Source organism: Podarcis bocagei (assembly GCF_964188305.1).
Source record: "Podarcis bocagei genome assembly, chromosome: 16".
Taxonomy (NCBI): domain Eukaryota; kingdom Metazoa; phylum Chordata; class Lepidosauria; order Squamata; family Lacertidae; genus Podarcis; species Podarcis bocagei.
Genome location: NC_138142.1, coordinates 28,300,252 through 28,311,652, shown reverse-complemented (window position 1 = coordinate 28,311,652; position 11,401 = coordinate 28,300,252). Strand labels below are relative to the sequence as shown.

The 11,401-nt window shown below is 49.3% G+C and overlaps 1 protein-coding gene across 3 annotated transcripts; it reads right to left on the bottom strand.

Moving 5' to 3' along the window:
- Positions 1–318: 318 nt before the first annotated feature.
- Positions 319–10,784, bottom strand: GPHA2 (glycoprotein hormone subunit alpha 2; the record flags this gene model as incomplete). Of its 3 annotated transcripts, none has more annotated exons than XM_081174278.1 (4): positions 319–1,047; positions 3,648–3,832; positions 4,852–4,962; positions 10,281–10,784. In XM_081174278.1, the coding sequence occupies 4 exons, from the start codon at positions 10,405–10,407 to the stop codon at positions 946–948; spliced, it is 525 nt and encodes a 174-aa protein (XP_081030404.1). In that variant the 3' UTR covers positions 319–945. The 3 variants fall into 3 exon arrangements, with proteins under 3 accessions (XP_081030404.1, XP_081030406.1, XP_081030405.1); XM_081174280.1 differs by lacking the exon at positions 10,281–10,784 and adding an exon at positions 6,404–6,670; XM_081174279.1 differs by lacking the exon at positions 10,281–10,784 and having other exon boundaries at positions 4,852–4,984.
- Between the last annotated feature and the right edge of the window lie 617 nt (positions 10,785–11,401).

Below are 11,401 nucleotides of genomic sequence, written 5' to 3'. Positions count from 1 at the left end.
ACCAAAGGGTTTAGTATCTGTGTGTGGGGAGCGGGGGGGGGGGGGTTTAAAAGCTCCCCACTACCACCACTGCCACCCCTCCCTCTTTGCTCGGCATGATGACCTCAAAACATTATCTGTAACCACAAGAATAGTCACTGGGTGGTTATTTTGGGGAAGGGGGGGGGCATTGAGTGTATTACAGTTTTATTTTTTAGCAGAACACTGAAGCCAGTTGGGCACTGTAGTATCTGGGGACACCTCCTCTTCTATAGTCTATTTAGATGCCACACTTGTGTAGTTTCCACAGGGGGGGAGGCCCCAAGGCACCCAGGGGTGGGGTGGGGGGGGGAGGGAGGATGCTGCAGAAGAGAGCTATTTTGTTGAAGGGGGGCAGGGGCGTCGTCGGTCTTATTTATTAAAAGTTTCGCCCTTGCCCTGTGTTCCTTTTGCTGGACGAGTCTGTATTCAATAAAGAGAAACCTTCCATGTCACGGCTGATTTTGACGTCTGATGTCAGTGGCTTTGGGGGGAGCGCGGCTGGGCAGGTGGCACTGATGCCTCTGAGATCTGAACGGTGAAAAGAGCTGGGAGAATCATGGTTGTGGTTTTATATTTTATTTCGTTGTATTTATATCCTCCTTGTTTCCACAAAAGGTTTCTTCTGCTTGCTTGCGTTTGCAACTTGTGGGGCAGAGCCCCCACAAGGGGGGGGGAGTGGCCCCAGCCTCTCCCGCCACTGCAGCCTTCAGGCTAGTTGAGTTCACTCGTTTGCCAAGTATGTAAGGAGGCAATATTTGGGGGATGTAGTAGGTGTCAGCGTGGCTCTGCAGGCAGCTGCCCCTGGGCTACATCCTTGAATTAAGCAAACTCTGGTTGGGAGAGGGGAAGGGGGAGACCAGGGGAGTGAGAGCCGGCAATTGATAGCATAGAAAGGCCGCAAGCAGGGATGGGACCGCCAACTTCCTAATATCTGGAGAGGCGGCACACGTCACACTGGCAAGTCTTTGCTGTGAAGACTTCTATGGTCTCGGGCCGTGTGGCCCCACAACGCAGATGCACCTTTATCTGTAGGAGAAAGAAAAGAGCAGAAGATGGCATGTTTAGCCAGGAGAAGAGAAGAGGTGAAAGGAGAGCCGTCTGCAACGATCTAAAGGGCTGGCACATGGAAGATGGAGCAAGCTTGTATTCTGCTGCTCCAGAGGGAAGGACCTGAACATACAGGTTCAAATGAAGAAGAGAAGAAGCCGAGTTTGGATTTGATATCCCGCCTTTCACTCCCTTTAAGGAGTCTCAAAGCGGCTAACATTCTCCTTTCCCTTCCTCCCCCACAACAAACACTCTGTGAGGTGAGTGGAGCTGAGAGACTTCAGAGAAGTGTGACCCAGGTCACCCAGCAGAGACGCGAAGCCGGGATACCAGATTATGAATCTACCACTCTTAACCACTACACCACACTGGCACTGACACGGAAAGAGATTCCAACTAAACAATAGGAAGAACTTTTCTGACAGTAAGAGCTGTACTTTGGAAGGTGGTGGACACTCCTTCACTGATGGTTAAGCAGAGGTTGGATGGTCGTTGGTCGGGGATTACTTAGCTGTGATTCCTGCCTTACACAGGGTCGGACGTGGATTAACCCTTGGAGGTATCCTTCGAATTCTACAGTTCTAGGATTGTAGAATCCTAGAATTGTATTCAGAAGCGATTCTGACAATGATCTAGTCCAACCCCCTGCTTTGCAGGACTACGTAGCTGTCTCATACGGGGATCAAATCTGCAACCTTGGCATTTTCAGCACCATGCTGTGGGAGCCTGGAATTTCCTGCTCTGACCGCCCACTTCAGCCCCTTTTCTAACTAGGCCTTTGCCATGTAATGCTCACCTTCAGCCTAGTCCAGAGTTTCATGAGCTGCAACCTACCCCTTTCTCTAGATTTTCGTATATGGGGAAAGGGCCATAACTCAGTGGCAGAGCATCTGCCTTGCAAGCAGGAGGTCCCAGTTTCAATCCCTGCTGGCATCTCCCAGGAGGGCTGGGAGAGATTCCTGCCGGAAATCCCAGAGAGCTGCTGCCAGTCAGTGTAGACATCACTGAACTAAATGAACCAATGGGTCTGACTTGGTGCCTATCATTCTCTCTGCCTCCACTGGCAGAACCAACCAAACAGGAGGGGCTGGGGCCGCCACCACCACACTTGCCATCACCACATTGCTAGTTATAGGAACATAAGAGCTGGCTGGATCAGGCCAAAGGGACTCCATCTGGTCCAGCATCCTGTTCTCACAGTGGCCAACCAGATGTCATTCGGAAGCCCACAAGCAGGACCCCCAAGCCCAAGAGCCCACTCCCCTCCTGTGGCTTCCAGCAACTGGGATTCAAAAGCATTGCTGCCCCAACAGTGCCAGCAGACCCTCCAGGTGTCCCTATTATCCAGGGATAGTCCCAGATTTACAGAAGCTGTCTCAGTTTCTGATTTGATCCCAGAATGTCCTGCTTTTCCTTTTTTTCAGCGGAGAAATGTTGGATGGTATGGAATTATGCAAACCCAGAGCCGAGGAGATAAAAGTACCGTATTTTTCGCTCTATAACACGCACCAGACTATAACACGCACGTAGTTCTTAGAGGAGGAAAACAAGAAGAAGAAAAATCTAAACGAAATAGTGGATATATGATTTTTGTGGTTCATGCTGTGGCCACAGACATGTGATCTGACAGTGAGTTTGGAGTAGCCCAATGCAAAAATCCTGAGGATCCATGTGGATCCGTGCTTTGTAACCACGGAGGAGGGAAGGAAGGGGAACCATGGATCCTCTGCTCATGACTGCAGCATATCCCCCCCGCCACCCGTAGGCATTCGCTCCATAACACACACAGACATTTCCCCTTACTTTCTAGGAGGAAAAAATTGAGTGTTATGGTGCAAAAAATACGGTAACTACAGCCTTTAGAAGACATTTGAAGGCAGTCCTGTATGGGGAAGGTTTTTTTTAATGTTCAATGTTTTATTATTTTTAATAAGTTGGAAGCTGCCCAGAGTGGCTGGAGCAACCCAGTCAGATGGGCAAAGTATAAATAACATCATTATTTATTTATTTATTTATTATTTCACCAGACAAATATTGGAGGGCATGCAGTGGAGGCAGAGCCCAGACCCTGAGGTCCAGCACCAAGGGCCTTCTAATGGTTCCCTCACTGCAAGACGTGAGACTACAGGGAACCAGGCAGAGGGCCTTCTCGGTAGTGGCGCCCACCCTGTGGAACGCCCTCCCAGCAGATATCAAGGCAATAAGCAACTATTTTACTTATAAAGGACAACTGAAGGCGGTCCTGTTTAGGGAAGTTTTTAATGTTTGATGCTGTTTTTCATATTCGGTTGGATGCCACCCAGAGTGGCTAGGAAAACCCAGCCAGATGGACAGGGTATAAATAATAAATTATTGTGATGATTATTCTTATTATTAGCCAGAGCATAACTAGAAGTCACCAATAGTCTTATTCTCCATGGATTTGCCCATTCCTCTTTTAAAGCCACCCAGGTTGGCGAGCATCCTGCAACAGTGAGTTCCGCAGTTTAACTCTGTGTTTGCTTAAAGCAACCAGTATTAAACCGGTTGCAGGGTGTGTGTAAGTTCCAGTTACATAGATGGGTGTCCGTTTCACTCACCTTCTGCATCTTGGCGATGGTGCAGCACTGGGAGACGGACGTGATGTTGTGCTTGAAGTTGCTGGCCAGGAGGACGGAGTACTTGGAGGGGAAGGCGCTGGATTCGCAGTAGCCCACGCAGGCCTGGACCGTTTGCCTGCTGCGGCAGCTCCCTCGGGGGTCACTCTTGATGGTCACGCTGAAAGCTGGGAGAGGAGGAGGAGGAAGAGCAGGGCAGTCGTGGGTGGGCAGCAAAAGAGAACACATGACATTTTTGCAAATATAAGAAATCCACCTGGACGGAAATTTTACCCCTGAAAAAAGAGGACGTCCTGGGGGGGGGGGGAAGGACACATGGCAACCCTAAAAACATGCCAAAGGAAGGAATGCTTTTGCTTTAGAACAGGGCTGGGGTTCTCCATCTCATTCAGGGCCAGATGTGGCCCCCTCTGGCCCCCAGTCTCCCTACTGCCCACGCCACCCCACACAGCAGTTAGGTGCAATACAAATGGTATTCCCAACCCCTGTTTTAAAAAGAAGGGGGGAAGTGGCTTTTATTGGCCTATCTATGGTCATAACATTCCTGCTGTTGTTTGAGTTTTTTTTAAAAAACAAAATCTGCTCAAATTCTTAAGATATATTCTCTATTATTTTCTTTTGGGGCAGGGGGAATTTTATAGTGAACCTATCCACCAAGGATGGATTCTAAATAATTGGTGATAATCCAGGATGATTCCAAAAACCTGCTTTGACAATTAAAAAAAAGGCAAGAGTTTCCAGTTTTGTTTTGTTTTGTTGTCTCTTGCCTTCCCAGGCTGAGATCCTTGCATCTCCAGCCGGGCTCAAATCCCTGGAAGGACCCTTTTGTGGGTCTTTATGACACTGAACCCACTGCTTCTGAGAGGCTTTGGATCGGTATCGCTGTTGCATTGATCTATGTAATTGCATAGCTTTGCCGGAGCCAGCCCAGAACTTTTATTATAGAATCCCAGAATTGTAGGGTTGGGAGGGACCCCCTTAGCATCATCTAGTCGAATCCCCCCCCCTGCAAGGCAGGATTCACAGCGAATTGAGCAAGACTCCTGGGAACGCTGGACGCCAGGCCCTACAGGTGTGAGAAGGGCCCAGACACCTTCTCTCCCTGCAGCTTCTTTGCGGAGGCAGACAGTCCCCTGCTGAGGACTGGCTGCTTTCCCCCCCCTAACCCCCAAGCCCTGCAGCTCACGATGGAGGTGGCAACCGACTCCAGGGGTGGCTTCATAAGTCCAGCAGCCTGTGGCCAGCAGCACCGAGAGGACGGCGGCAGAGAGGAGAGTTGGCATGGCCTCTGGGGTCTCTGAAAGAGAGAGGCTTGGCATTAGTAAATACACAAGGCAACATCAGTGTGTGTGAGAGAGAGGGAGAGAGTGCACAAAACAACACACATAGGACTGTTGGGTGAGACAGGACCATGCAAAAGTCATCTAGTTTGTCCCCCTGAAATGCAGAAATCACAGCTAAAGAATCCCTGGCAGATGGCCATCTAATCTCTTTTTTAAAACTGCAAGGAAGGAGAGTCCACTACCTTCCGAGGAAGCCCATTCCACTGCCAAGCAGCTCTTACCGTCGGAAGGTTCTTCCCAATGTTTAGATGGAATTTCCTTCCTTGCCATTTGAATCCATTGGTTCCGGTCCTCCCCTCTGGAGCAGCAGAAAACAAGCTTGCTCCATCCTCCATGGAACAGCCCTTCAGATATTTGAAGACGTCTATCCTATCCCCCTCCGTCTTCTCTGGTTGTGGCGTCAAAGCCACCTGGTTCCCTCCAAATGCTTTGGACTGCAAACTCCCACCACCCCCAGCCAACATGGCCATTTTGAACTACAACCCCCAGTCATCTTGGCCGAGGCTGATGGGAGTTGTAGATTTCTCCCAGATGTTTTGGACTAAAGTTTTTTAAAACTGCAACAGCTGCTGGCAATGACCTGCTTGTGATGTCTCAGCAACCTATTTGCAGCATCAAGTCCCCTGCCCCACCCTCTCCAGGTCTATTTGCGCACCAATCAATCGGGACGTGCCATTTGCACATCTTGTTGAGTGTGCAAAGTGGTTTTGAACAAAAGAACTTGTTTGCTGGATCAGGCCAGTGGCCCACCCAGTCCAGTATCCTGTTCTTACAGTGGCCAACCAGATGCCTGTGGAAACCAGCAACTCTCAACTGGTATTCAGAAGCATTTTTTGCTCCAACTGTGGAGGCAGAGCATAGCCAATGTAGCTAGTAGCAATCGATACCCCCATGAATCTGTCTAATCCTCTTCTAAAGCTGTCTAGGTTGCTGGCCTTCACTGACTCGTGTGGCAGTGAGTTCCATAGATAAACTACATTGAAAGTACAGTGGTACCTCGGGTTAAGAACTTAATTTGTTCTGGAGGTCTGTTCTTAACCTGAAACTGTTCTTAACCTGAGGTACCACTTTAGCTAATGGGGCCTCCCGCTGCTGCCGCACTATTTCTGTTCTCATCCTGAAGCAAAGTTCTTAACCCGAGGTACTATTTCTGGGTTAGTGGAGTCTGTAACCTGAAGCGTATGTAACCTGAAGCGTATGTAACCTGAGGTACCACTGTAGTGGATAAAGTTAAGCTTTATTTTGCAACCTTTTCCCCTTGCAGCATCACTCCAAGGCTGACTGTGACTTGCCCAAAATCCCAGCTTCTGCCTGCGGGTCAGTTTACATCACCCAGATTATCCTTGCAAACTGTGCTCTGAGTCCTAACCAGCCCCCATGTGCTCATGCACTTACCTGCAGACCTTGATGGAATTATTCCAGTCCACTAACAAAGCAGACTTTGACTTGTCTCCAGTCCTGAGAGGTGTCTGTATCTCAGGTGGCTGCCTCTCCTCTTCACCTGGGCTCTTCCCTTTTTAAGCTCCCACCTCCCTTGTCTCCCCACCCACTTCATCTTGACTGGGAGAAGTAAAGCAGTGCCACTCACGCAGCAGCCCGCCCGTCTGCCAAAACCGAAGCCCCACTGAAACCCAAGCGCCACAACTTGTCTGCCTTTCAAAGTTCCTGGAATGATTTTGCTGTTCTGGGCCCTGCTGCCTTGCAGTAACCGAGCCCGCAGCTGGCTAGCTAGACTTCCCCAAACACCTGCAATCCGCCCCCAACATAGAATATCTGCGCAAGAAAAAGCACAGAATGTGGGGGGAGCCTTGGCTGAGGTGTGGCCCATTTAGTCCAGCATCCTATACTCACAGTGGCCCACCCACGAGGGAAACATACCACCAGCAGGATTTGAGTACAAGAGCCCTCCGCTCTCCTGCAGTTTCCAGCAACTTGTATTCAGAAACATTTCCTGCCTCTGACCATGACGTTGGTGGCCATTCACTGCCTCCTGTGGCAGTGAGTTCCATAGTTTAGCAATGTAATGAGTGAGTTTCATTGGAGGTCCACTAACCCCAGTATTATCTCCTCCTGGCACCATGACATTCTCTGACAGCCCCCTTGGCACTCATCAAGGCCCTGTTCTCCCCCTGCCCGCCCGTTTGAATTTAAATCAAGTTTTTATGGGGGGGGGTTTGCTTTCCTGGGGAGGGTGTTGTCTATTCCTTCCTTCCTTTCATTTATGTTGGGGTGTGTTTAGGTGTCTTGCAGAGAGGTTCTGAGCACAGCCAGGTTTTTTTCTGCTGCAGAATAAGCATTTTGCTATGCCCACCACAAGAACCCCCGGAACCCAATAAGGTAGAGGACTCTAAGGCAAGGGATCAGGGCTGGAAAGCTGGAATTATCTCAGCCTTGTATAGAAGCAAATCTTCCCTTATACCAGCTCAGGATATTTGTTCATCATGCTCTGACCAGCAGCAGCTGTCCAGGGCTTCAGACAGGGAGTCACTCCCAGCCCTGCCTGGAGTTGCCATTGGGGTCTGAACCTTTTGCACCCAAATTTAATACTCAGCTGCTGAGTTATAGTCCTCCTGATTAAAAAAGCTGCCCCAAACAAATCTGCTGTCTACTGTGGGTTTTTAAAACTGTTTTTGTTGCTCTACCTGGATAGCTCACTTGGTTAGAGCATGGTGCTGATAACGCCAAGGTTGCAAGTTCAGTCCCCGTAAAGGACAGCTGCATATTCCTGCATTGCAGGGGGTTCGACTAGATGATCCTCAGGGTCCCTTCCAACTCTACGATTCTAGGATATGTGAGCATAAGGAGACAGGTGGACAGATTTGGACAAGGGGCATCAGTGGCTGTTGCCCATCCAGTCCACCTCCTCCTGGGGAAACTGCCCAATGGGAACAGCAGGCGAAGGCTCATAGCTTAGTGGAAGTGCTTTGAAGGCACCAGCTACAATCCTCACTGGCATCTCCAGAGAGGGCTGGGAGAGAGCTCTCTCTGAAACCCAGAAGAGCTGCTGCCAGTCAGTGCAGGAAACACAGAACTAGATGGACCAATGGTTTGGCATGGCAGCTTCCTCCTGTTCATGTGCTGGGAATCAGGAAGGAGAAGCTCCAGGCTGAAGGTGTTCAAGGGACCAGAAAGGGAAACCCCTGCGGGCCAAGCTCTGTGAGCTGAGCTAGCGGGCAGGCGCCAAGGCAGCCTGTTTCCTTGCCAAGGGGCCTGACAGTCTTCTGGCTCTTATGTGCACTAAGTGGGTAATTCTGTTGCTTCGGCAAAGATGCAATCGCCCTTTCGAGCGGTGCTTTATCCATTTTGATGTTGAGGTTATTCCAGGACACAAGGCTCTTGCTCCACCCAGGAGGACCCTCGCAGAGATGCTGCTGGATTGTGACTATCAGGTCTGCAGCAACATTTATTTATTGAATTTATATGCCCTCCTTCTCCCCAAAGGAGAAGAGGGCATCGAACAACAAGCGATGAAATAATACAAGCAATCCCAGGACAGGTGCAGACAAGAGTCGAGATCCACACTTAAAGGGCTCGTTGGGAGAGGAAGGTCTTCAGTAGGTGCTGGAAAAAATGACAGAGATGGTACCTAAGACAGTGAATAGTTCCCAAAGTGAGGGTACCACCCCCTGGGTGGCAGTGGAATTGGGGGGGGGGTTCTCTAAGAAGCAAGGGGGCAGCAAGGGGTGCTAGAAGCAGGAACATATGTAGGCTCCCTTGCACCCTTGGCAAGGAGATGTTGGTCATTTGGAGGAGCGAAGGAGCACATGGCAAAGTAGGTGGGCTCCTAGCTACTCCCAGCCAGAGTGGAGAGGCACAATTTTGTGCCTCCCGCCCCCAATTCCGGGCCTGCGCCCTTGGGGGGTGTGTCAATCTTTCCAGCTCCTGCCTAGAAGTATGAATGACTATAAGGCTTTGAAAAGCTGGTATTATCATTGCAACAAGTTAATCCGTTTGGTGGAATTTACCTGGATTTTGTACAAATGTGCAATTAAATTGTGCCTGATTTGAACGCTATTGAGTTATTGTCTTCCTAGGTGGTTCATGCAAGATACTATTCCAAATCATGCTTTTTACAGGGTAGGGTAAGGGGCCACTGGGGATGAGTCTTATGAAACCGAAGGGGCAGCGGCTGGAAAAAGTTTGGGAACCATTGCTCTAGGAAGTTGCCTTCTACCAGGTCAGACTCTTGGTCTAGCCAACCCCAATATTGTCTGCTCTGACAGGCAGCAGCTCAGGCAGAGGCCATTCCCATCAATTCCTACCGGATCTTTCGAACTGGAGGTACTGGGAATTGAACCAGTGATCTTGTGCATGCAGAGCTTGGGTTCTTTTGCCATTGAGCTATGACCTTCCCTAAATGAATTGTCTCTTTGTTCATTTATAAATTTAATAAATAAATAAATAAATTTTGTAGCCCATTCAATCCTCTTTGTATCTTGCTGGGGCATTTCAGGGACATGTTAAGGGTATCGCAAGCATAATTGGAGTCAAACTGGAATCCTTTAACTGCCAAGAGAAGCTGCCTTCATGGAGCATGTTGGTCCTCCTACATCTGTACTGCCTGCTTGCCTGCTCTGACTGGCAGCATTTATCTAATCTCTGGGCAGGGGAAAAGTCTGTATGCAGAGAGTGTGCTCTGTCATTGACATGAGACTTTACTGCTAAGTATACATGCTAAGTATACATGTATAGGGATGTGGGTGGCGCTGTGGGTTAAACCACAGAGCCTAGGACTTGCCGATCAGAAGGTTGGCAGTTCGAATCCCCGCGACGGGGTGAGCTCCCGTTGCTTGGTCCCTGCTCCTGCCAACCTAGCAGTTCGAAAGCACATCAAAGTGCAAGTAGATAAATAGGTACCGCTCTGGTGGGAAGGTAAACGGCGTTTCCGTGCGCTGCTCTGGTTCGCCAGAAGCAGCTTAGTCATGCTGGCCATATGACCCGGAAGCTGTACGCCGGCTCCCTTGGCCAATAAAGCGAGATGAGTGCTGCAATCCCAGAGTCGGCCACGACTGGACCGAATGGTCAGGGGTCCCTTTACCTTTTTATACATGCTTTAACAAGCACTGCAGCGCTGAATTGCATTCATGCACCCAGGTTTCAAGTCCAAATCTGCTTTGCCCAGTAACTGGCTTCCCTTGGTGGGGCAGAAAATCAGTGCTGCGCACCACCCATCTAGGTCCAGTGGCTTGCCTTTTCGGCCTTGGTGGAGGCTGGGCTCTTCAGCCAGACAAGGCATTTCCTCCTCCTTCTCCTCTTGGGAGTTTCCACTCACCTGCCCTGGGCGAGAGAAGACTTGCTCTATCCAGCTGAAGAACAGGAGACTGAAGGGCCTTTGTGTGCCAGAGAGGCTTGCCCCGCTTTTTCCACAGTGCCTCCAGAGCAAAAGATAAGCCACCCATTGTTTGGTTCCTTGAGCGCTTCTGATGGAATTGCTCAGTCAGAAAAGCTGAAGGGTGTCAAATCCACAAATCCGCTGGTTCCAAAACTGCCTGAAGGGAAGAAAGGGCAGAGTGCAGCAAGAACATCTCAAATACATACATGCATCCCTCCCCCTCCCCCCTCTTTTTCTTCCAAAGGCCAGGCAGGTGCTCAACCACAGCACTTTAAAAGTGGGTGCTACTATCCCATGGGGGGTTACCTGGGGGCGCAAGGGGGTGGCAGGAGGGGTCTGGAAGTATAAATAACTATCAGACTTTGAAAAACTGTCCTGATTCTTCTGACATCCCACTTCATTGGATCCAGTAGCATACCCTCCAACATTTCTCAGATGAAAATGGCGATGTCCTATTCCATTATTATTATTATTATTATTATTATTATTATTATTATTATTATTACCCTATCAATCTGACTGGGTTGCCCCAGCCACTCTGGGTAGCTTTCAACACACACACACTAAAACATTAAAAGAACTATACAGTAGTACCTCAGTTTACAAACTTAATCCGTTCCGGAAGTCCATTCTTAAATCGAAACCGTTCTTAAACCGAGGTGCACTTTCCCTATTGAGGCCTCCCGCCGACAGTGCCTTTCTACGGTTTGGATTCCGTTCTTAGACTGAGGTAAAGTTCTCAAACCAAGACACTATTTCCAGTTTTGAGGAACAGGTAGATAGTATGGTTGGTCTGCCATACTTAAAACTGCCATAGTCAGTTTTGAGGAGTTTGTAAACCAAATTGTTCTTAAACCGGACTGTTCTTAAACCGAGGTACCACTGTACAGGGTTGCCTTCAGACGTCTTCTAAAGGTTGTATAGTTACTTATCTTCTTGGCTCGGGGGTCGCATAACTCCATACCCTCCAACGTTTCTCCAATTAAAATAGGACGTCCTAAGGAAATGCGGGACGTTTCAGGATCAAATAAGAAACCGGGATAGCTTCTGTAAATCCGGGA